The 25,392-nt window shown below is 44.0% G+C and overlaps 2 protein-coding genes across 3 annotated transcripts in view; one reads left to right on the top strand and one right to left on the bottom strand.

Annotated features, from left to right (window-relative positions):
• LOC109882635 (proline-, glutamic acid- and leucine-rich protein 1) overlaps window positions 1-20,951 on the bottom strand; it is a 25,732-nt gene extending 4,781 nt beyond the window's left edge. Inside the window, exons 1-14 of one of the 2 annotated variants that reach the window (XM_031791811.1) lie at window positions 20,764-20,951; window positions 20,349-20,519; window positions 19,623-19,772; window positions 11,720-11,791; window positions 10,125-10,341; window positions 9,885-10,017; window positions 9,635-9,722; window positions 9,457-9,545; window positions 8,997-9,110; window positions 8,748-8,898; window positions 8,314-8,473; window positions 8,051-8,106; window positions 7,167-7,391; window positions 1-571 (exon numbers count right to left, since the gene is read on the bottom strand). The exon at window positions 1-571 is cut by the window's left edge and continues 269 nt beyond it. In XM_031791811.1, coding sequence (XP_031647671.1) covers window positions 1-571; window positions 7,167-7,391; window positions 8,051-8,106; window positions 8,314-8,473; window positions 8,748-8,898; window positions 8,997-9,110; window positions 9,457-9,545; window positions 9,635-9,722; window positions 9,885-10,017; window positions 10,125-10,341; window positions 11,720-11,791; window positions 19,623-19,772; window positions 20,349-20,519; window positions 20,764-20,907 — 2,341 coding nt within the window. In that variant the 5' untranslated portion in view covers window positions 20,908-20,951. The remainder of the gene's footprint in view (window positions 572-7,166; window positions 7,392-8,050; window positions 8,107-8,313; window positions 8,474-8,747; window positions 8,899-8,996; window positions 9,111-9,456; window positions 9,546-9,634; window positions 9,723-9,884; window positions 10,018-10,124; window positions 10,342-11,719; window positions 11,792-19,622; window positions 19,773-20,348; window positions 20,520-20,763) is intronic. The other variant, XM_031791812.1, reaches the window with a different exon arrangement.
• Window positions 20,952-20,966: 15 nt separating this feature from the next.
• On the top strand, window positions 20,967-23,429 carry LOC109882632 (mediator of RNA polymerase II transcription subunit 11). The gene is made up of 3 exons (XM_020474728.2): window positions 20,967-21,244; window positions 22,108-22,238; window positions 22,701-23,429. Exons 1-3 carry the CDS (start codon window positions 21,175-21,177, stop codon window positions 22,842-22,844), a joined length of 345 nt encoding a protein of 114 aa, XP_020330317.1. The 5' UTR covers window positions 20,967-21,174; the 3' UTR covers window positions 22,845-23,429.
• The last annotated feature ends 1,963 nt before the right edge of the window (window positions 23,430-25,392 follow it).

Genomic DNA, 25,392 nt, shown 5'->3' with positions numbered 1-25,392 from the left:
GGAGGGAGATGTCACCGCCTGGGTCGTCCCCTGGACCGGGTACGGGGAGAGTGACCCCACCTGGTACTAAGGAAGACACGGGGAGAGTGGCCACGGTGCTGATGCCATCTTGGTTCTCTAACATCAGCATCCCCCGTGGGAAGATGACAACACTATCGTCTGAGTCACTCTCCAGTGAAATCTCCACATCCTCCGCTTCCTCTTTGTCGTAACGGATGAAGACGGGTCTCTGGCCCTCTGAGAGCCCCAGCCCTGCCAGCTCGCCCTGATGGGGGGAAAGGAGCAGGTCTCCTGGGGTAGAGCCCTGGCCAGAGAGCCCCGGAGGAACCAGAGACAGGTGGTTGTCCAGGGAACCTAGGAGTGTGTGCCCTAGGCCGAGTGAGTGTCGGCCTGGGAAGGGCCCTCCGAGGAGAGTGGGGAGGGTGAGGCTGGAGGCCTGGGAAGGGGTGAGGAGGGAAGTGGCAGGGCTGGGTTTGAGGGTGAGGGGGGGCAGGGGGAGGCAGAGGGATGGGGTGCGGGGGTGGAGAAGGGAGTTGCATATGGTCAGGGCCTCAGTGCAGAAGGAGGAGACCTGAGGAGAACAGAGACACAGATGGAGAGTAAGATCAGTAAGCAAGTGCATTCCAAAGGTCACTATTCCAGTACATTTCACTATGGACAAACATTTGCCTGAGCTAACAAAAAGGAGAAAATAACCGTACAGGTGGAGAATACTCCTACGATATATACACATTTTCCTAGAGTATCTCTAAACCTGTCTAACTAGTCAACAGCCTGAGTGTAACATGACACCGCAAAACTCTCGTTGACTCTCCCAAACAGTCCTTTTATTCACAGTTAACTTGATTGCTGACAGTTTTCCTTTTTCAAGACAAAACCTGATTGCTGAACTGCAAAACATTTTTTGGGACTTTATCAACAGTGGACAAATTAAATAAATACCAAAAGATAGTTTTTGGGTAGCGTTTTCCTTTAAATATAGTGCATTCGTAAAGTATTCTGACCGCTTCACTTTTTCTACATTATGTTACAGCCTTATTCTAAAAATTAATTAAATGAAGAAAAAAAATTCACCAATCTACTACACACAATACCCTATAATGACAAAGTAAAAACAGGTTATGTATTTACTGCAAACAAATACCTTATTTACATAAGTATTCAGACCCTTTGCTATGAGACTCGAAATTAAACTCAGGTGCATCCTGTTTTCATTGATCATCCTTGAGATGTTTCTACAACTTGATTGGAGTACACCTGTGGTAAATTAAACTGATTGGACATGATTTGGAAAGGCACACCTGTCTATATACATTGGGGCAAAAAAGTATTTAGTCAGCCACCAATTGTGCAAGTTCTCCCACTTAAAAAGATGAGAGGCCTGTAATTTTCATCATATGTACACTTTTCTGGCTCTCACAGACCTGTAACTTTTTTAAGAGGCTACTCTGTCCTCCACTCGTTACCTGTATTAATGGCACCTGTTTGGACTTGTTATCAGTATAAAAGACACCTGTCCACAACCTCAAACAGTCACACTCCAAACTCCACTATGGCCAAGACCAAAGAGCTGTCAATGGACACCAGAAACAAAATTGTAGACCTGCACCAGGCTGGGAAGACTGAATCTGCAATAGGTAAGCAGCTTGGTTTGAAGAAATCAACTGTGGGAGCAATTATTAGGAAATTGAAGACATACAAGACCACTGATAATCTCCCTCAATTTGGGGCTCCACGCAAGATCTCACGGTGAGCAAAAATCCCAGAACCACACAGGGGGACCTAGTGAATGACCTGCAGAGAGCTGGGACCAAAGTAACAAAGCCTACCATCAGTAACACACTACGCCGCCAGGGACTCAAATCCTGCAGTGCCAGACGTGTCCCCCTGCTTAAGCCAGTACATGTCCAGGCCCGTCTGAAGTTTGCTAGAGAGCATTTGGATGATCCAGAAGAAGATTGGGAGAATGTCATATGGTCAGATGAAACTAAAATATAACTTTTTGGTAAAAACTCAACTCGTCGTGTTTGGAGGACAAAGAATGCCGAGTTGCATCCAAAGAACACCATACCTACTGTGAAGCATGGGGGTGGAAACATCATGCTTTGGGGCTGTTTTTCTGCAAAGGGACCAGGACGACTGATCCGTGTAAAGGAAAGAATGAATGGGGCCATGTATCGTGAGATTTTGAATGAAAACCTCCTTCCATCAGCAAGGGCATTGAAGATGAAACGTGGCTGTGACTTTCAGCATGACAATGATCCCAAACACACCGCCCAGGCAACGAAGGAGTGGCTTCGTAAGAAGCATTTCAAGGTCCTGGAGTGGCCTAGCCAGTCTCCAGATCTCAACCCCATAGACAATCTTTGGAGGGAATTGAAAGTCCGTGTTGCCCAGCAACAGCCCCAAAACATCACTGCTCTAGAGGTGATCTGCATGAAGGAATGGGCCAAAATACCAGCAACAGTGTGTGAAAACCTTGTGAAGACTTACAGAAAACGTTTGTCATTGCCAACAAAGGGTATATAACAAAGTATTGAGATAAACTTTTGTTATTGACCAAATACTTATTTACCACCATAATTTGCAAATAAATTCATAAAAAATCCTACAATGTGATTTTCTTTTCTCATTTTGTCTGTCATAGTTGAAGTGTACCTATGATGAAAATTACAGGCCTCTCTCATCTTTTTAAGTGGGAGAACTTGCACAATTGGTGGCTGACAACACTTTTTTGCCCCACTGTAAGTTCCCACAGTTGACAGTACACGTCAGAGCAAAAACCAAGCCATGAGGTCGAAGGAATTGTCCGTAGAGCTCCGAGACAGGATTCTGTCGAGGCACAGATCTAGGGAAGTGTACCAAAACATTTCTGCAGCATTGAAGGTCCCCAAGAACACAGTGGCCTCCATCATTCTAAAATGGAAGAAGTTTGGAACCACCAAGACTCTTCCTAGAGCTGGCGATCTGACCAAACTGAGCAATCGTGGTAGAAGGGCCTTGGTCAGGGAGGTGACCAAGAACACAATGGTAACGACCACAGAGCTCTAGAGTTCCTCTGTGCGATGGGAGAACCTTCCAGAAGGACAACCATCTCTGCAGCACTCCACCAATCAGGCCTTTATGGTAGACTGGCCAGATGGAAGCCACTCCTCAGTAAAAGGCACACGACAGCCCTCTTGGAGGCACCTAAAGGACTGAGAAACAATATTCTCTGGTCTGATGAAACCAAGATTGAACTCTTTGGCCTGAATGCCAAGTGTCATGTCTGGAGGAAACCTGGCACCATCCCTACGGTGAAGCATGGTGGTGGCGGCATCATGCTGTGGGATGTTTTCCAGTGGCAGGGACTAGGAGACTAGTCAGGATCGAGGCAAAGAGGAACGGAGCAAAGTACAGAGAGATCCTTGATGAAAACATACTCCAAAGAGCTCAGGACCTGACTGAGGTGAAGGTTCACCTTCCAACAGGACAATGACCCTAAGCACACAGCCAAGACAATGCATGAGTGGCTTTGGGACAAGTCTCTGAATGTCGAGGCACAGGTTGGATGGGCAGCAACGCACCCCATCCAACCTGACACGAGCTTGAGAGGATCTGCAGAGAAGAATGGGAGAAACTCCCCAAATACAGGTGTGCCAAGCTTGTAGCGTCATACCCAAGAAGACTCAAGGCTGTAATCACTGCCAAAGGTCCTTCAACAGAGTACTGAGTAAAGGGTCTGAATACTTATGTACATGTGATAATAATAAACTAACACATTGGCATAAAAAAAAACATAAAAACCTGTTTATGATTCCTCATTATGGGGTATTATGTGTAGATTGAGGGGAAACAATTGTTTTTAATCCATTTTAGAATAAGACTGTAACGTAACAATATGAGGAAAAAGTCAAGGGGTCCACAAACCCCCGAGGTGCCTTATTGCCATTGGTTACCAACGTAATTAGAGCAGTAAAAATAAATGTTTCGCCATACCCATGGTTTACGGTCTGATATACCACAGCTGTCAGCCAATCAGCATTTAGGGCTACAACCACCCAGTTTATAAATATGGGGCGTGTGTTATACCAGTTAGTGTGTGTGGTGTAGTTGTGTGTGTATATTAGAATGTTTGTATTTCAAGTGTAATTGATGAGGCAGGAGAAATGTTTACTTGGTTGCTTAAACACAGACCAACAAAACAAAACATGTTGACAGAGTCGTGTGTGAGAGTCATACATTTAGCCCAGTCAATATCTACCCTTCTACTCACTCTCCCTCCCTCCATACCTACCTACCCTTCTACTCACTCTCCCTCCCTCCATACCTACCTACCCTTCTACTCACTCTCCCTCCCTCCATACCTACCTACCCTTCTACTCTCCCTCCCTCCCTCCCTACCTACCCTTCTACTCTCCCTCCCTCCCTCCCTCCATACCTACCCTTCTACTCTCCCTCCCTCCCTCCATACCTACCTACCCTTCTACTCTCCCTCCCTCCATACCTACCTACCCTTCTACTCTCCCTCCCTCCCTCCATACCTACCCTTCTACTCTCCCTCCATACCTACCTACCCTTCTACTCTCCCTCCCTCCCTCCATACCTACCTACCCTTCTCGTCTCCCTCCCTCCCTCCATACCTACCTACCCTTCTCGTCTCCCTCCCTCCCTCCATACCTACCCTTCTACTCTCCCTCCCTCCATACCTACCTACCCTTCTACTCTCCCTCCCTCCATACCTACCTACCCTTCTACTCTCCCTCCCTCCATACCTACCTACCCTTCTACTCTCCCTCCCTCCATACCTACCTACCCGTCTACTCTCACTCCCTCCATACCTACCCATCTACTCTCTCTCTCTCCCTCCATACCTACCTACCCTTCTACTCTCTCTCCCTCCCTCCATACCTACCTACCCTTCTACTCTCCCCCCTCCATACCTACCTACCCTTCTACTCTCTCTCCCTCCATACCTACCTACCCTTCTACTCTCTCTCCCTCCATACCTACCCTTCTACTCTCCCTCCCTCCATACCTACCTACCCTTCTACTCTCCCTCCCTCCCTCCATACCTACCTACCCTTCTACTCTCCCTCCCTCCCTCCATACCTACCCTTCTACTCTCCCTCCCTCCCTCCATACCTACCTACCCTTCTACTCTCCCTCCCTCCATACCTACCCTTCTACTCTCCCTCCCTCCATACCTACCTACCCTTCTACTCTCTCTCCCCCCCTCCATACCTACCTACCCTTCTACTCTCTCTCCCTCCCTCCATTCCTACCCTTCTACTCTCCCTCCCTCCATTCCTACCCTTCTACTCTCCCTCCCTCCATACCTACCTACCCTTCTACTCTCTCTCCCCCCCTCCATACCTACCTACCCTTCTACTCTCTCTCCCTCCCTCCATACCTACCTACCCTTCTACTCACTCTCCCTCCCTCCATACCTCCCTACCCTTCTACTCTCCCCCTCCCTCCCTACCCTTCTACCCTCCCTCCCTCCCTCCCTCCCTCCCTCCATACCTACCTACCCACCCTTCTACTCTCCCCCCCTCCATACCTACCCTTCTACTCTCCCTCCCTCCCTCCCACCCTCCCTCCATACCTACCCTTCTACTCTCCCTCCCTCCATACCCTTCTACTCTCCCTCCCTCCCTCCATACCCTTCTACTCTCCCTCCCTCCATACCCTTCTACTCTCCCTCCCTCCCTCCCTCCATACCCTTCTACTCTCCCTCCCTCCATACCCTTCTACTCTCCCTCCCTCCATACCCTTCTACTCTCCCTCCCTCCCTCCATACCCTTCTACTCTCCCTCCCTCCCATACCTACCCTTCTACTCTCCCTCCCTCCCTCCATACCTACCCTTCTACTCTCCCTCCCTCCCTCCATACCTACCCTTCTACTCTCCCTCCCTCCCTCCATACCTACCCTTCTACTCTCCCTCCCTCCATACCTACCCTTCTACTCTCCCTCCCTCCCTCCCTCCATACCCTTCTACTCTCCCTCCCTCCCTCCATACCTACCCACTCTCCCTCCCTCCATACCTACCCACTCTCCCTCCCTCCCTCCATACCTACCCTTCTACTCTCCCTCCCTCCATACCTACCCTTCTACTCTCCCTCCCTCCCTCCATATACCCTTCTACTCTCCCTCCTCCCTCCCTCCCTCCATACCTACCCTTCTACTCTCCCTCCTCCCTCCCTCCATACCTACCCTTCTACCCTTCTACTCTCCCTCCCTCCATACCTACCCTTCTACTCTCCTCCCTCCCTCCCTCCCTACCCTTCTACTCTCCCTCCCTCCCTCCCTCCCTACCCTTCTACTCTCCCTCCCTCCCTCCCTCCCTACCCTTCTACTCTCCCTCCCTACCCTTCTACTCTCCCTCCCTCCCTCCCTCCCTACCCTTCTACTCTCCCTCCCTCCCTCCCTCCCTCCCCTTCTACTCTCCCTCCCTCCCTCCCTCCCTACCCTTCTACTCTCCCTCCCTCCCTCCCCTTCTACTCTCCCTCCCTCCCTCCATACCTACCCTTCTACTCTCCCTCCCTCCATACCTACCCTTCTACTCTCCCTCCCTCCCTCCATACCCTTCTACTCTCCCTCCCTCCCTCCATACCTACCCACTCTCCCTCCCTCCATACCTACCCACTCTCCCTCCCTCCCTCCATACCTACCCTTCTACTCTCCCTCCCTCCATACCTACCCTTCTACTCTCCCTCCCTCCCTCCATACCTACCCTTCTACTCTCCCTCCCTCCCTCCCTCCATACCTACCCTTCTACTCTCCCTCCCTCCATACCTACCCTTCTACTCTCCCTCCCTCCCTCCATACCTACCTACCCTTCTACTCTCCCTCCCTTCCTCCATACATACCAACCCTTCTACTCTCCCTCCCTACCTACGCTTCTACTCTCCCTCCCTCCCTCCAACCATACCTACCTACCCTTCTACTCTCTCTCCCTCCATACATACCAACCCTTCTACTCTCCCTCCCTACGCTTCTACTCTCCCTCCCTCCCTCCCTCCATACCTACCTACCCTTCTACTCCCCCTCCCTCCCTCCATACCCTTCTACTCTCCCTCCATACCTAAAGGCTGCATCCAGTGTGTGTGTGTGGGGGGGGGGGGGGGGGGGGGGGGATGGGGGTCCCTGCCTGTGCAGTGCCTGCATGCATATTTGCCCCTACCTTCAGGCTCCTATCCCTGCGTCCGTGACTGAGTATGGACACCGTACAGGTGAGGGGTGGGGGCCATCGAGGTGGGGGCACTAAGACCAGGGCTAGGAGCAGACGGTACAGCTCCCTACGAGGGAGGGCACTACCGTATTGACCACTAACACCCCCAGCCCCACAGTCTCCCCCATGCTGCTGCTGCAGGCGTACACACAACGGGAGGACGACATCGTGGAGACGCTGGGGGAAGAGAGAGAAGGCATTAACACACACAGTATCATAAACACTATGGGGAAGGTTTATAGAAGAATACCACACACACACACACAGTATCATAAACACTATGGGGAAGGTTTATAGAAGAATACCACACACACACACACACACAGTATCATAAACACTATGGGGAAGGTTTATAGAAGAATACCACACACACACACACAGTATCATAAACACTATGGGGAAGGTTTATAGAAGAATACCACACACACACACACAGTATCATAAACACTATGGGGAAGGTTTATAGAAGAATACCACACACACAGTATCATAAACACTATGGGGAAGGTTTATAGAATACCACACACACACACAGTATCATAAACACTATGGGGAAGGTTTATAGAATACCACACACACACACACAGTATCATAAACACTATGGGGAAGGTTTATAGAAGAATACCACACACACACAGTATCATAAACACTATGGGGAAGGTTTATAGAAGAATACCACACACACAGTATCATAAACACTATGGGGAAGGTTTATAGAAGAATACCACACACACAGTATTATAAACACTATGGGGAAGGTTTATAGAAGAATACCACACACACAGTATTATAAACACTATGGGGAAGGTTTATAGAATACCACACACAGAACTGACCTTGTGTATGTCTTCCTTCAGCAGAGTTCCACTGGTCAGTATGATCTGTCTCAGTGCTGTAAAGGAGAGAGAGTCAATGGTCCTGTACTCTCACCACAGCACGGCTAGTCAAGATATCATTCACCTGTGATTGTCTGTAATGCTACAAATATTCACTGGCAACATGACTCAGAAAAATACAATTAAAAGACAAACAAAATCATTTATTTAGTTTACACTTCTCTAAAAGTTTAACTGCATGAGATAAACCCCCGCCCCCTCACCTCTGAGTGCAGACACGCATGTGTCCTGATTGGCCAGCGAGTCTCCTTTCCTCTGCAGAGAGGCTCCGCCCCCGTTGCCCATACCCAATCCAGGCTTCCGGCTTTTAGGGCAGGGCTTGCTGGAAACCAGATCAGCCACTGTCGACTGGCCCGCACGGAGCTGAGGGGTGGAGAGCGAGAGAGAGAGAGAGAGAGAGAGAACGAGCGAATGAGGTGGAGGGGGAGAGAGAAGTGGAGGGGGAGAGAGAAGAAAGGAGGGGGATAAAAAGAAGGGAGGTTGGCGTTAGACAGACAGTGAGGCATTAGGAGGGTGAGTGAATAATGTTGACCAGAAGCAGTGCACTACATAGGGAATAGGTTTAATTTCAGACAGAGCCATAGTAATGACCATCCTAAGCTTTCGCCATTCCAATAAACCAATCAGATCTTATCACCCTGACAGAGTCCGCTCCCGGCGTGATGTCACCCAGCAGGTGGGCCAGTAGGATCTCGGAGTGGGTGGGGCTTCCCTGCAGCACACCAGCTGAGGCTCCTCCCACCTTGACCCAGAGTTCTAAGGTTCGGTACAGGGACACTCGCACTGCACTATGGGTCAAAGTAGAAACACATAGGAAACCAATTAAAAGAGTTTAAAAGTGTGTGTGTGTGTGTGTGTGCGCGCGCATGTATGCGTTGTAAGTTACCTGAATGCTCGCTGTTGTCCCAGATTGGTTTCAGGTAGAGGGGTCCAGGCAGACAGAGTCTGAGAGAACAGTCTCTGTAACATACTTGAGTATTGCACCAACCCACTGCCTACACTGAGGAACATACAGCAGGGAGTAAGAAGAAATCAATCACTAAGTCCATCAGTCCACCAATGAATAAAACACACCCAATAAAACACTTTTATTTTAAAAGCCAGCACTGGGGTAGCCCGAGTACCAGATCTGTATGTGTTGTCATGCCAACTCATTGCTTGACGACAAAATGACAGCAATGGAGTTGTCATGAGCACAACAGATGTGTTCTGCTGCATTATGGAGGTCGTTGCCTCGGCAACCAAAAACACATTTCCTTGTTTTCAGACAGGTTTTGACTAGATGGGATACAGCTTGTCAGATTTGACCCAGCTAGCATTTGGGTTGCCTTCAGTAGAGTACTTACGCTGTGATGAGAGCATGCAGAACCTTTACAGTATGGTTGTGTATGGAAGGTAACACCAGCAGTCGCACAGACCCATCACCTGTTACATTCTGGAAGGCAAGACACACAGAGATACACTAGTGGTCATACACCAACTACACGGTCGCTCAGTTCTTGTACATTCTGGAAGTCAACTCACTATGCTCTTGGAGCTGACGGCCAGGGCGCGACAGACCAGGTTGAGAACCTGCGGTACAGGCAAACGCACTGCAGAGGCCGGGTCCACACTGAGAGAAACAAATCCCTGTCAAACACTCATCACTTACATAAACAAAATGGTACTTTTTTTTTTTACTTGGAAAAGAGACCTTTTGGTTCAAATAGAAGGGTAGAGAAATAAAGTTCAGAGTGTGTATGTTTGAGTGTGTTAAAACACTATGTGTACCTACCCGAGGGTATGTTTGAGTGCCAGGCAGACACCTCTGTATCTGTGTTGGAGCTGGAGGAGGACGAGGGGGTCAGTGTCGTCCAGGGGAGGGTAGGGTAGCTCTACACCTGGCCCCTCATACGGCACCATCCCTTCTAGACCACAGAAGAGAGAGAGAGAATCACATCAGATACTCATGACATGGATGGTCTAAGACCACCATGTTGTTCCAAGATTTCAGTTCATAGAAGTTTTCTTTTACCGGACTCTGTGCTCTGGTAGAGCTGTGCCAGCATGCCATTGGCCGAGGCCAGCAGGCAGTGAAGCTGATTGGTCCATCCCTCGGCTCTACGCCCGCCTCCCCCTCTCTCCAAGACTCCGCCCAGACAAGGCAGACGACCATAACACTCACAAGCCACCTCTTGGACTTCAGGGATGACACTGTCCATTTTGGATAGGAAACAGGCACCCAGCTTGTCCTGTTGAAGACTAATTGTCAGTGAAGAGGAAATTCCACGGCAGTGGAAGGGCAGTGAAAGTTGATTTTTAAAAACTTGATCAAATGTGTATTTGGTTTTTTTTTCGGGGGGGGGGGGTTACAGGTATTTTATCCATTTAAAATGGTAAGTTTATAAAACATGTAAGCTGCCACTCAAAATAAGAAAATAGAGGGTTAAGAAATAAAGCTGAATAATAAATTCAGTATAAACAGGAAAATAAAACATAAAAAGAAGTGGGCCTCCATCCCTAAAATGTCTCGAACCCTCACTGTCCATGATATCGGTAAGAGTACGTATTCCACATTTGGACCAAAAGGCCACCATCCAGATCGCAAGGTATTATTGTGTTATTGTTTTTAAATGTTGCACCCAATATAAATGATGTGGTCAATAATAGGACCAAAGCTTAGTTTACATTGTTTTAAGGGAAACATCATTGGAGACCAGTTCTTCCAGGGCCATAAGAGACACCAGAGCTCTCTTTATACTCAGCCAGGGGGCAGAAGAGTAATGTCTAAACCAATTTAGGATGGAGAGAAATTCTAGTGCCTGGAAATACAATTTAAAGTTTAGTCCTCCAACGTATTTCCCTCTTTGCAAGTTTGTTACTTTTATCCGGGTTCGCTTATATGTCATATACATTTTAAACCACATTATGGGATGTTATCCTAACAGCCAGAAGGGGGACTTGGGAAGCATTGAACTACAGAAATTCAGACTTGGTAACATATTCATTTTATATTCATATTCATTTTAACAATCGATATTCGGCTGGTTAAAGCAACCGGGATATTAGTCCATTTACTGAGGTGGAATTTTATTGATTTGAGCGTTCTAGGGATGGAATCTATTCCCAAACACTTGAAACGGGAAACGATTGAGATTCCATAAGTAGAGATGGAGCCCTCCATTGGGGGATAGTAGGGCAGATTTGGTTAGATGTATTTTATAATTTGAGATAGAGATACAAGTATTAATACCAATGCCTTTCAGCCCTTATACCACTCTGATGAAGGCTACAACAAAGCAGGATCAATGATTTAGCTGCTAACTTGGATAAACAACCAGAAATAACTACTGATTTTAGGGTTTATTAAGAAAGCTAAACTTGGATATCTGTTTTTGGTTGTTGAGTTAATTAGACCATGCCCGAGATAAGCTGATCTTACAAAAAAGTTATTTCCTAACATTTAAGCAAGTTAGCTGTCTTGATCCTGCTTATTCGTATACCCCTCAGGGTGTCTTCATAAGAACACCAGTTGGCAGAAATACAACACAGCGTCTCCTAAACAAACAGAACACGAAAAGACAAGCATCTCATTTGTAATCTAATGAATGTGTGATGTGTACTACTCACCCTCAGAGAGCCACAGGCTCTGGGGTAGAAGGTCATACATGCAGTCATCCCCTCCATGGCCGCTAGGTGAAACTGGCAGAGACAAAAACAAGTGTTTTCCAACCTGTAACTACAATTAGGAGTGTGGCGGTAATGAACTAACGCCAGCCAGGTTATGGTCACGCTAATGACTGCTCTATCACGGTAATTGACCGTTAATTAACATAAACACATTTAGCATCTCCTGGTCTCTACACATACACTGATGCACACCTTTGGAACATCTACATTTTTTTTTTAAAGTTTGAAATATATATTTATTCTAAAACATCACAAGAAATACGTTATTTATTTCAGAAGAACAGAATGTGAGTTTTCCTACTGTATGTTATCTGGCTATGCTCCCTGCCATAGGCTGTAGGCGTGTTCATTTAGCAGACAAGATATGCTGATAAGTCCTGTGGCATTCATTTATATTAAGAAGAATAAAATATAAATGATATTTTTCCCATTCCGGAGCGGGTGGCTATGTTGAGCGTAAAAGTTTAGAGTTCCTTGGCAACTTTAGTTGTGACTGATACAAACCTTAGAAAAACCCATATGTGTGCTGCATGATGCGACTATAGACTAGTGACTAAATAAAGAATGGAAATAAAAGAGGTCGCTCTGCTCCTCATCTCAGGCTGCACAGCTGTTCTCTCATCAAATGATCATATTTTCACCCATTAGACTATTCTCAATTTAAATTGCGTCTTTACTAATATGTCAAATTTGTTTAGATTTAGAATGGCCCATTATCAAATGGGTAGGAAAAGGGCAGGGGGGAACAATGCATGTAGTGAACAGCAAAATAGTGAATGGAGGCCGCTTTCCCGCAGTTTAATGCGTCACACCGGGTAGTCTACTCTGGTTTTATAGCGAGCAGCTGAAAAATATGCCTTAAATACACTGCTCAAAAAAATAAAGGGAACACTTAAACAACACAATGTAACTCCAAGTCAATCACACTTCTGTGAAATCAAACTGTCAGCTTAGGAAGCAACACTGACAAGACATTTCACATGCTGTTGTGCAAATGGAACAGACAACAGGTGGAAATTATAGGCATTTAGCAAGACACCCCCAATAAAGGAGTGGTTCTACAGGTGGGGACCACAGACCACTTCTCAGTTCCTATGCTTCCCGGCTGATGTTTTGGTCACTTTCGAATGCTGGCGGTGCTTTCACTCTAGTGGTAGCATGAGACGGAGTCTACAACCCACACAAGTGGCTCAGGTAGTGCAGCTCATCCAGGATGGCACATCAATGTGAGATGTGGCAAGAAGGTTTGTTGTCTGTCAGCGTAGTGTCCAGAGCATGGAGGCGCTACCAGGAGAAAGGCCAGTACATCAAGAGACGTGGAGGAGGCCGTAGGAGGGCAACAACCCAGCAGCAGGACCGCTACCTCTGCCTTTGTGCAAGGAGGAACACTGCCAGAGCCCTGCAAAATGACCTCCAGCAGGCCACAAATGTGCAAAGGTCTGCTCAAACGGTCAGAAACAGACCCCATGAGGGCGGCAGGGTAGCCTAGTGGTTAGAGCGTTGGACTAGGAGCCGGAAGGTTGTGAGTTCAAACCCCCGAGCTGACAAGGTACAAATCTGTCGTTCTGCCCCTGAACAGGCAGTTAACCCACTGTTCCCAGGCCGTCATTGAAAATAAGAATGTGTTCTTAACTGACTTGCCTGGTTAAATAAAGGTAAAAAAAAAAAAAGGGTGGTATGCGGGTCCGACGTCCACAGGTGGGGGTTGTGCTTACAGCCCAACACCGTGCAGGACGTTTGGCATTTGCCAGAGAACACCAAGATTGGCCACTTGCGCCCTCTGCTCTTCACAGATGAAAGCAGGTTCACACTGAGCACGTGACAGACGTGACAGTCTGGAGACGCCGTGGAGAACGTTCTGCTGCCTGCAACATCCTCCAGCATGACCGGTTTGGCGGTGGGTCAGTCATGGTGTGGGGTGGCATTTCTTTGGGGGGGCCGCACAGGCCTCCATGTGCTCGCCAGAGGTAGCCTGACTGCCATTAGGTACCGAGATGAGATCCTCAGACCCCTTGTGAGACCATATGCTGGTGTGGTTGGCCCTGGGTTCCTCCTACTGCAAGACAATGCTAGACCTCATGTGGCTGGAGTATGTCAGCAGTTCCTGCAAGAGTAAGGCATTGATGCTATGGACTGGCCCGCCCGTTACCCAGACCTGAATCCAATTGAGCACATCTGGGACATCATGTCTCGCTCCATCCACCAACGCCACGTTGCACCACAGACGGTCCAGGAGTTGGCGGATGCTTTAGTCCAGGTCTGGGAGGAGATCCCTCAGGAGACCATCCGCCACCTCATCAGGAGCATGCCCAGGCGTTGTAGGGAGGTCATACAGGCACGTGGAGGCCACACACACTACTGAGCCTCATTTTGACTTGTTTTAAGGACATTACATCAAAGTTGGATCAGCCCGTAGGGTGGTTTTCCACTTTAATTTTGAGTGTGACTCCAAATCCAGACCTCCATGGGTTGATAAATTTGATTTCCATTGATAATTGTTGTGTGATTTTGTTGTCAGCACATTCAACTATGTAAAGAAAAAAGTTAATAAGAATATTTCATTCATTCAGATCTAGGATGTGTTATTTTAGTGTTCCCTTTATTTTTTTGAGAAGTGTATATTAGCAGCTGGGGATCCTTCTCTTGTTAGTGAAAAACATCTAAACTCTGTTTTCACACGGCATTGCATAAAGAAATGTCTAGGCTAAAAAGAAAACGTATTTCACGTCACACATCAACTGCTGGGCGACAGGTGATGTTTCACCAAAACTCTATACATCATGGGCTCTGCAACCACACTGCTGTGCTTACCCGGTGCTTCATTTGGGAAAGCAGGTGAAATCTGTTCCAGAAACATTGTGCGTTTTCACAACTAAACAGATTTAAATAAACTACTGACAGCCCCTCTCTCTGCATCCTCAAGAAAGGAACGAAGGAGAGAGAGGAGAAGGAAACGCATGCAAAAGCTCTAACATGTGGATGGATACTACAGAGATACAAAATAATTTAGAGGAAAAACAAAAAGAACTTGAGGAACTTGTTCAAGAACGATCTAATGTAATCTATTTCAAAAACAAAGCAAACTGGATGGAATATGGAGAAAAATGCACTAAAGTCTTCCTGAATCTCCAATACAGGAACGCTAACAAAAAATCATTTGCAGAAACTCGTTACTGAAGTCGGAGTTATCTATGACTCTCCGAATTATATTTTAAAAGAGGAAGCTAATTGTTTTAGGCAGATGTTCTCTTTTCCGCCTCATCCTTTCCCACTGAATGAAGATTATGGTAAGGAATTCTTTCCAAATAATATTTTTAAAAATTGAAAATTAACAAATGTACAGAAAGATCAGTGCGAAGGCCAAATTACAGAGGAAGAACTTCTTGAGGCTATTAAAACCTTTCAGTCTGGAAAAACCCCAGGGCTTGATGGGATACCGATAGAGGTATATCAAGCATTTTTTTTATATACTAAAAGCTCCATTGTTAGATGGTTTTAACTACTCCTATAGAAATGGTAGTTTGTCAGGTACTCAGCAGGAAGGTTTGATTGCTCTATTATTAAAACAAGACCCAGATGGCAAATATAAAGACCCAGTCTAAAAAAACTGGAGGCCCCCTACACTTCAATGGTGTGATGCAAAAATACTAGCAAAATGCATAGCACTCAGAATTAAAAAGGGTTTTACCAGGTATTGTTCATCCTGATCAGACAGGTTTTTACGTGGACGATACATTGGAGATAATATATGACAACTACTGGAAATAATAGAACATCATGAAACATATACGAAGCCAGGAATGGTATTTATAGGCGATTTTGAAAAGGCATTTGATAAAGTAATACAGGATTTTATTTAAAAATGCCAGGATTTTTTTAAGTTCGGTAATTCTCTTATAAAATGGGTAAAAATAATGTATAGCAACCCCAGGTGTAAAATAGTAAATAACGGCTACTTGTCAGAGAGTTTTGAATTGTCAAGAGGAGTTAAACAAGGGTGTCCGCTGTCACCATATCTATTAATTATGGCCATCGAAATGCTAGCTATTGAAATCAGATCCAATAACAACATTAGAGGATTAGAAAGCCAAGGCTTAAAAACAAAGGTGTCCATGTATGCCGATAACTCAAGTTTTATATTAAGTGCGCAAGCTGCAATGTCTCATTGAAGATCTAGATAACTTTTCTGGACTTTCTGGACTAAAATCTAATTATGATAAGTGTACAATATTACATATTGGATCCTTAAAAAAATACAACTTTTACATTACCCTGCAGTTTACCTATAAAATGGGCTGATGGTGAAGTAGACATACTCTGTATTCATATCACAAAATATATAAATAAGCTCTCCACAATGAATTTCAATAGAAAACTTGTAAAATAGACAAGATCCTGCAACCATGGAGAGGTAAATACCTGTCTATTGATGGAAAATTTGCCCTGATTAACTCCTTAGTCATATCTCAGTTTACTCACTTACTTATGGTGCTGCCTACTCCTGATGATTCATTTTTCAAATCATATCAGCAACAAATATTTTGCTTTATCTGGGACGCTAAACCAGACAAAAATCTATATAATGAATATGAATTTGGTGGGTTGAGATGATTAAATATAAAAGCACTATAAACCTCTCAAAGCTTCATTCATTCAAAAGGTTTATTTGAACCCTAAATGGTTCTCAAGTAGATTAATAAGAAAAGCTCATCCATTGTTTAGAAATTGCCTTTTTGCCTTTGTGCAGATTGCCATGTCTCATTCTCGATTAATTGAAAATGATACTTTGAGGAGGCAGGTGGCAGCGGGAGGAGGAACAGGTCTGTCTGTATACCATTTTCATTTGAGGACCAGGATGTTGACAACTGTGCCAAACAAATTGCAAAAATAGTTGGGAAGAGATGTTTGAGGTACCAATTCCATGGTACATAAATATATAAAACAACGCAAGATTCAAGACTTCGTGCTTTTCAGCTAAAATTATTATATAGAATTCTTGCCACCAACAAAATGTTGAATATTTGTGGCATAAAATCATCAAAGCTCTGCAGATTTTGTTGAGGATACAGAATCAATAGACCATCTGTTTTGGTATTGCCCTCAGGTAGCCCGTTTCTGGTCTCAGGTTCAGGAATGGCTGAAAATGCATAGCATTGATCTAAAATTGGCCCTAGAAATAGGAGATCTGGAGAGACCGGGTCAGTCAATTACTAATATACTAATACTCTTAGTAAAAGTATTTATCTTCAACTCGCAATCTGTGGATTCTATTCGATTAGATAGATTGAAATTGTACATTAAACATCACAGTATAGTTGAAAGATGTGTTGCATAGAAACCCGAAGTGGGTAGCCAGCAGAGATAGATGGGATGGGCTGAGGGAAGCTGAGGGTTGGTATGTGGAATTGGAGACAAGTGGGAGTGGAGTTGCTTTGTGTGAGAGAATGATGGTCAAAGATAAAAGTAAATAAAAAATGTTTTAAAAAGTCTAATAAATCATAATAAAAAGTGCATTTGAATGACACTAAGTGGCAGTGTTTTTACAACTAATGTCGGTTTGCCTGAGGCTGATGCCATTCAGGTGTTTGTACACATGCATATACACACACTCTCAGTCAAATAAACACATACAAGAACACACACATTTATAAAAAAATACAAATTATATTTTAACTAGGCAAGTCAGTTAAGACCACATTCTAATTTTCAATGACGGCCTAGGAACGGTGGGTTAACTGCCTTGTTCAGGGGCAGAACAACAGATTTTTAACTTGTCAGCTCGGGGATTCAATCTTGCAACGTTCCGGTTACTAGTCCAACGCTCTAACCACCCGCCTTACATTGCACTCTGCGAGGAGACTGCGTGGCAGGCTGACTACCTGTTACGCGAGTGCTGCAAGAAGCCACGGTGAGGTGCTAGCTAGCATTAAACTTATCTTATAAAAAACAATCAACCTTAACATAATCACTAGTTAACTACAAATGGTTGATGATATTACTAGTTTATCTAGAGTGTCCTGCGTTGCTTATAATCGATGCGGTGCCTGTTAAATTCTCATCAAATCACAGCCTACTTCTCCAATCGGGTGATGATTTAACAAGCTCATAAGCGAAAAAAGCAATGCTGTGCACCAATGTGTAACTAACCATAAACATCAATGCCTTTCCTTAAAATCAATACAAGTATATATTTTTAAACCTGCATATTTAGTTAACATTGCCTGCTAACATTACTTTCTTTTAACTAGGGAAATTGTGTCACTTCGCTTGCATTCAGTGCAAGCAGAGTCGGGGTATATGCAGCAGTTTGGGACACCTGGCTCATTGAAAACTGTGTGAAGACCATTTCTTCCTAACAAAGACCGTAATTAATTTGCCAGAATTGTACATAATTATGACATAACATTGAAGGTTGTACAACGTAACAGCAATATTTAGACTTGGGGATGCCACCCGTTAGATAAAATACGGAACAGATCCGTATTTCACTGAAAGAATAAACGTTTTGTTTTCAAAATGATCATTTCCAGGTTTTGACCATATAAATGGCCTAAGGCTCATTTCTGTGTGTTATGTTATAATTAAGTCCATGATAGAGCAGTCTGACTGAGTGATGGTAGGAAGCAGCAGGCTCGTAAGCATTCATTCAAACAGCACTTTTGTGTGTTTGCCAGCAGCTCTTCGTTGTGCTTCAAGCATTGAGCTGTTTATGACTTCAAGCCTATCAACTCCCGAGATTAGGCTGGTGTAACCGATGTGAAATGGCTAGCTAGTTAGCGGGGTGCGAGCTAATAGAGTTTCAATCGGTGACGGCACTTGCTCTGAGACCTTGAAGTAGTTGTTCCCCTTGCTCTGCAGGGGCCGCGGCATTTGTGGAGCAATGGATAATGCTGCATCGAGGGTGGCTGTTTTTGATGTGTTCCTGGTTCGAGCCCAGGTAGGGGCGAGGAGAGGGACGGAAGCTATACTGTTACACTGGCAATACTAAAGTGCCTATAAGTACATCCAATAGTCAAAGGTTAATGAAATACAAATAGTATAGAGAGAAATAGTCCTATAATAACTACACCCTAAAACGTATTATCTGGGAATATTGAAGACTCATGTTAAAAGGAACCACCAGCTTTCATATGTTCTAATGTTCTGAGCAAGGAACTTAAACGTTAGCTTTCTTACATGGCACATATTGCACTTTTACTTTCTTCTCCAACACTTTGTTTTTGCATTATTTAAACCAAATTGAACATGTTTCATTATTTATTTGAGGCTAAATTGATTTTGATGTATTATATTAAGTTAAAATAAAAGTGTTCATTCAGTATTGTTGTAATTGTCATTATTACATTTATTTTTTAAAGTTATTAAAAATCTTCTGATTAATCGGTATTGGCTTTTTTTGGTCCTCCAATAATCTGTATCGGCGTTGAAAAATCATAAACGGTCGACCTCTACTACCAACACATGTCCAGAGTGCGTAAGAGGAGATTACCGTGACTCAACAGTCACCTGGAATTTGACTGTGGTCATGACTGACGGTGTGGCGGAAATACAGTCACTGCAACAGTCCTACCTACAATCTGAAACATTCTACAAACATTCTACAACAAAATCTTGCAGACTTTGCCACTATCACAATTTGTTTCAAATGGTATCCTTCAGCCTACGCAATTACAGTGCTTGAAGTGGAATTAAATAGGTGCAGGTACTCATTTTGAGTGTTGGTACTCATCATATTTTACAGCCAATATTCCATAAGAACTGCTGGTACTGGAGCTGTTGAAAATTAGGAGGTGCCAGAACTCAGTACCAATGTGTACTGGCCCAATTTAAGCGTTAGTCTTACCTCAGACTTGAGGCCTAGCAGGGAGGTGAGGATCCCCAGGATAGAGTTGAGGCCCACCTCCCTGGCCAGCTCAGGTAGCTGGGAGGAGTACTGGAGCAGGTCCTGGAGAACCCCCACCGCTAGCTGGATGGACGGGAGAGGGGCCTGGGACTGAGAGAAAATATTTTAAAGTGTGAAAAGGAATACATTTAGCCCTCGAGTTGAAGACCATAGCAAAACATTTTTCAAAGGAAAACTCTAGGAACCAAACGAAGCCTACCCGAATTTGTCCAATAGAAACTATTCCTTTTAAATTTGGAGTAGACGCTTTCCGTTGCAAAACGTTTTGCTACAGTCTGCGACTAATTCTGACGTTTTCTAATTTTCTGACATCCCCATGATTTCAGATGAGAAAGAGGCGTTTTATTTCTTTGTGTTGTGCAGGTTTGATTTGTCTCATTGTGAATGTTTTGGACCGATGTAGTTACTAGTTACAGTACCTGCATTTCTTAATCGAGGAGTGTACTTATTATACTGATTCTGTTGCAAAACATTTAGAGTTTTAAATTGGACATATTCAGGTTGGTCCTCATTTGATTAGGTTTGTGCTGTTCGCATCCGTTTGGTTCTGAAACAATAAACAATTACCTTTGCAAGAAGTAATGAATACACCCCAGATGTTTGCCATAGGTGTGTGTTTATGGTGAAAGTCTACAGGTGTTTCCAGTCCATACATGTGTGTCTTACCTGTATGACCTGCTGTAGGGACCTTAACCAAGACAGACAGTGTTGCTGGAACACATCGCTAGAACTATCCTTGACCAACACTGACAGCAGACACAGGCCCTCAAACCTGGTTTTGCTGTTTCCGAGTTTGGCATTGCTGAGTCCCACGAGACCACCAACTGCTGCCGAACTCTGGGGGTTAGAAGCGGAGCGAGAAGTAAGAGACAGGAACCAGGCGATCGACCCTACTATACACATTTTAGAAGCAAAACTTCAATATAGTTAGCTATGTAGCACGCTATATAGCTATGACACAACAGTAAACGGGAAAACAAAGACTAGCACGAGTCCATTGCATTGGAACAGATGCTACGGACTGGCGCCGATGGGATGCTGCCATCCGTGGCTACTTCCAATAATAGCTGGCTAATTTTACCTGAGTCGAAACCACTCCATGCTCCCGGTAATTTGCTAAAAGTGCAGGTAAATATTCGGGCCGCTGCTCTTTCAGAACAGACAACAGACCCTCGGTTAACCGCATATTGGCGGGGCCATGCATCCAAGCCGCTGTTGCAGCCATCTTGCCACTTCGCCACGCTACAACGTCATCCTTGTACGACGGAAATATTTACGCACCTAATGTGTTGACGTTATTTCTATGCGCCCTTTCTAAGAAGGGCTTTTGACGATGTTCGCTTTCTTTAGTGTGTGGTTTTGACACGAATGAGTTTGGCAGCAGTTTGGATTAATGCATTGAGTTAACGAACCGTTAGCTACGATACTGTGCCGTAGCCGTTTCTGTGAAGATTCGTTTATCTGATTGTATTACTCCCAGTGAGTGAAAGTGATGGCGAATGACCGACTGAGAGCTTTGGAGGAGGTTGAGAATCAAATTGCAACGATTCTGCAGTGCGCCGGTTAGTAGCTACCGTTACTTAGTGTTTAACGTTATCCCTGCCGGCAGCAACAACTGTTCAACTACTCTGTAATAAGAAACACGTACCTAGCTAGCTATATATTCCACCTGGGCACAGACGTCAGTTCAACGTCTGGTTTTGATTTACATCTGGTACACCTGGTTGAGTGAAATCAACAAAACATTTCACAGTGTAATTGGATTTACGTTAAAAGTTTAAAACAATACGAAATTACCTTAAGTTCATGACTTTGCAAATCTAATTCGTTCTCCTCGTTGATTCTACATCATCACAAGGATTTGTTTATGACTTGGAAACGACGTTTATTGAACTAGTTTTTGCCCAGTGGGTTAGCTCTGATCCACAGTGCCCAGTGGGTTAGCTCTGATCCACAGTGCCCAGTGGGTTAGCTCAGATCCACAGTGCCCAGTGGGTTAGCTCTGATCCACAGTGCCCAGTGGGTTAGCTCAGATCCACAGTGCCCAGTGGGTTAGCTCTGATCCACATTGCCCAGTGGATTAGCTCTGATCCACAGTGCCCAGTGGGTTAGCTCAGATCCACAGTGCAGCTTGATGGACCAGAGCTATCTATACCTGTGTCATGTTCCGTATAACTAGTTAGCTGTAGGTAGCCACACATTTATTCTATTAGAAATAGAGCTCTCAAAGGAATAGGCATTCATTTTCGCTCTATTATCTCTATATCTGTAGACTAGACTACTCTTTGGTAATGTTGATTTCTGTGCTCATATTCTGACTCCTACAGGTAACATCGCCTGGAGATGTTAAAGAAAAACACAACGTCAGTATCTGTATGTAAATACATATATGCCTAATACTGTTTACTGTGTTAATCTTCTCTAGGTAACATCGTGTTGGAGCTGTCTAAAGACAAGCACAATGCCAGTTTCCTGGACAGACAGCTTAGTCAGTTTACTGGCTCAGTCAGCAGAGTGGAGACTGAACTCAGCTCACAGATCAAATACCTCACACAGGTAGGACAAAGAAGAGACAGACACACAGACTGACACAAACATGCGTGGCCTTGCACACAGACACACACACACTTGGTGTGCCACACCGGGAACTGAAACATAGAAATGTAACTTGCCAGTGTAGATATGACTCTAATTATGTGACTACACTATAGCCTATTGGCTTTTCTAAGTACAATAGTAGCATAGATTCTTTCTGCATCAAAGTTATGCATATTTCACATTCATCTAGTAGTGTAGCATTCTGCGAGTCAGAACTGCCCACATTCACCTGGTAGTGTAGCATTCTGCTAGTCAGAATGGCCCACATTCACCTGGTAGTGTAGCATTCTGCTAGTCAGAACTGCCCACATTCATCTGGTAGTGTAGCATTCTGCTAGTCAGAATGGCCCACATTCACCTAACTGAACACTTACATTTCTCCCTTTCACACAATGCCTTCTCTCTCTCTCTCCCCTGCAGGTTGCCACAGGCCAGCCCCACGAAGGCTCCACATACTCAGCTAGGAAGGACTGTCAGATGGCCCTGAACAGAGCAGAGTACGCCAGGGTCAAACTGGGAGAGCTGGGACGCACCTGCGAAGTCATGCTGGATCCACAACCCTGAGAGAAAACAGTCACACCAGAAAGATGGTCTGGATTGTTTTTCATTTTTCTATGATATTAGTCAGAAAATGTATCTGGCTATGTTTTGTAATAAAGTTAGTGTTTCGTTACATTTCCCTATTTGTTTGATACATTCCTTCATATTGTATACACACAGTACACACTAACAAATAAACACACTGAGACCTGTTTTGTATGTTAACTGTTTTTAAAAATGGACATTTTCTAAAATGCAGTACAAAATGAAGAAGCGACATATATTCTCCAATGCTTTTTAAACCTTTTTACATTTTTTTTTGCATTGTGATTTTGTTCAATTTTATTGACTAAAATAACATATTGCTTATACAGTATCTTGGTTTCCTTAATAACAATATACTTTGTCTTACTTTATCTGTGAATTTATTAAATTATCAGGTAGCGTTTAAGTATAGTTCTCTATGAATCTCAATTTTAGCAGTAGTAATAGTTGTAGTAGCTTAAATTTGTCCTTAAAAGAAAATAGAAATCTTGACTCAATAGTTACAATAGTCTACAAACCAACATGATTCCGTGCATTTCCATGGATACCTCAACTAAGGTGGAAGGGGGAAAAAAATAGAAGATCTTTGTTTTTAAAGGGGAAGGTAAGTATTTTACTGAGTGTTTTAGATGGTTCCTCAACCTAAAAGTAGTCTATGGGGAAACTAATCCACGGTTAAGTTGTGAAATACTGAACTTCCACTTTAATTTTTTTTTTTTTTTCGCTACACTTGACCGGTTTATAGACCGACGAAGACAATCACCCTTCAGATTGACAAACAAAGGAAAATCTGGTAACACAACTACCTGAAGTGGTTTCTTGCAAAGTCTTATAATGCCTTATAAACATTCATAGCACCTTATGATGCAGTCATAAAACATGATATAACTGAATATTAAAGCAGCCACAAGAGGCCCCCTTAGCTGTGACATCATCAATATATGACAGCCTTTCATGCCTTATTTCCTTTACACAGTTTCATCATCCATTGTGGCTGTTTATAAGGGTGCTATGAAGGTTCATAAGGCACACTGCTTCATAAGAGGCCACTTTAAATACAAAATAGCTCATTGTAACATTTACATGGTCCCTAAGAGAGGTTCTGAATGTTCTACATCACTAAATTGTTCATAATGTTTTAAGACACTGCATTTTTAGAATGCCATGCGTCGATCCATTCACAACATGAACACAGTGTGACGTTTATTACCTTCTGAACCTTTATAACCTAATTGTGAAGCTTCATGACTAGTGTGTTGTGATTGTCATCACACCCATAGAAATATAATTACAAGAAGGGAAATAAACATGACTTGAATGGAGATGTCAATTCTAGAAATTCTCTTTCTACGATTACACCCTGTTCCTATGACGTCATCATCTGGGTGTTAGTAACAGTATGGTGCATTCAAAGGGGTAAAAACGAATGTGCAATATTGTTTGTTCTTGTGACTATCAATATAAATCTCATTAACCATGGACAATTGTTGATGGGTTTACACAAGTTGAATGAGGCCACACATTTCATGTTAAAAAATAACATTATTGTCATTGAACCAAAATGGCGACGGCTACAATCAATACAACACTTTTCATAAGAAGAGGTGATCAGTGTTGTTACATTGCATTTGCTGGCTTAGTCATTTGTTCCTCTTGGCATGCCATAGTTGATGCTTGTCCCGCTTGGAAATGGTACATTAGGTGGGTAGGTTTCCCCTTTCCAATCTGATAAATGAGCCAAGTGTCAATCGATCAATCAATCCTCCCTATCTATCTTCATTCTGCACCTAAACACCTTTACAGACATACAATATACCCATAACTGACTGCAAAGTACTCTGTAATAGCCTATGAAGTGTCTACAATCTAGATGATACAGTAGTAGCCCATCTTTTCATATTCTGGTCCCGAGGGGCCCCTGGTTATTCTGATTTCCTATACAATTCAAAACAGAACTTATTTATCAAACTTAAAGTGGACTTATGAAACTACATTCAATTGATGAAGTATGTTTAAATTAAGTCGATAGATAATTGTAAGTTAACTGACTGAATGAAAAAGTTTCAGAACTAAGACCAGCATACTAAGGGGTCCTTGAGAACCTGGATTTGGGATTCTGTGACTGATTATCCTATAAACCGTGGGATTCTGTGACTGATTATCCTATAAACTGGGATTCTGTGACTGATTATCCTATAAACTGGGATTCTATGACTGGTTATCCTATAAACTGGGATTCTGTGACTGATCATCCTATAGACTGGGATTCTGTGACTGATTATCCTATAAACTGTGGGATTCTGTGACTGATTATCCTATAAACTGTGGGATTCTGTGACTGATTATCCTATAAACTTGGATTCTGTGACTGATTATCCTATAAACTGGGATTCTGTGATTTATTATCCTATAAACTGGGATTCTGTGACTGATTATCCTATAAACTGTGGGATTCTGTGACTGATTATCCTATAAACGGTGGATTCTGTGACTGATTATCCTATAAACGGTGGATTCTGTGACTGAT

Source organism: Oncorhynchus kisutch, linkage group LG16 (genome assembly GCF_002021735.2).
Source record: "Oncorhynchus kisutch isolate 150728-3 linkage group LG16, Okis_V2, whole genome shotgun sequence".
NCBI lineage: Eukaryota > Metazoa > Chordata > Actinopteri > Salmoniformes > Salmonidae > Oncorhynchus > Oncorhynchus kisutch.
The sequence above is the reverse complement of the archived record's forward strand: the minus strand, read 5'-3'. Positions and strand labels throughout refer to the sequence as shown.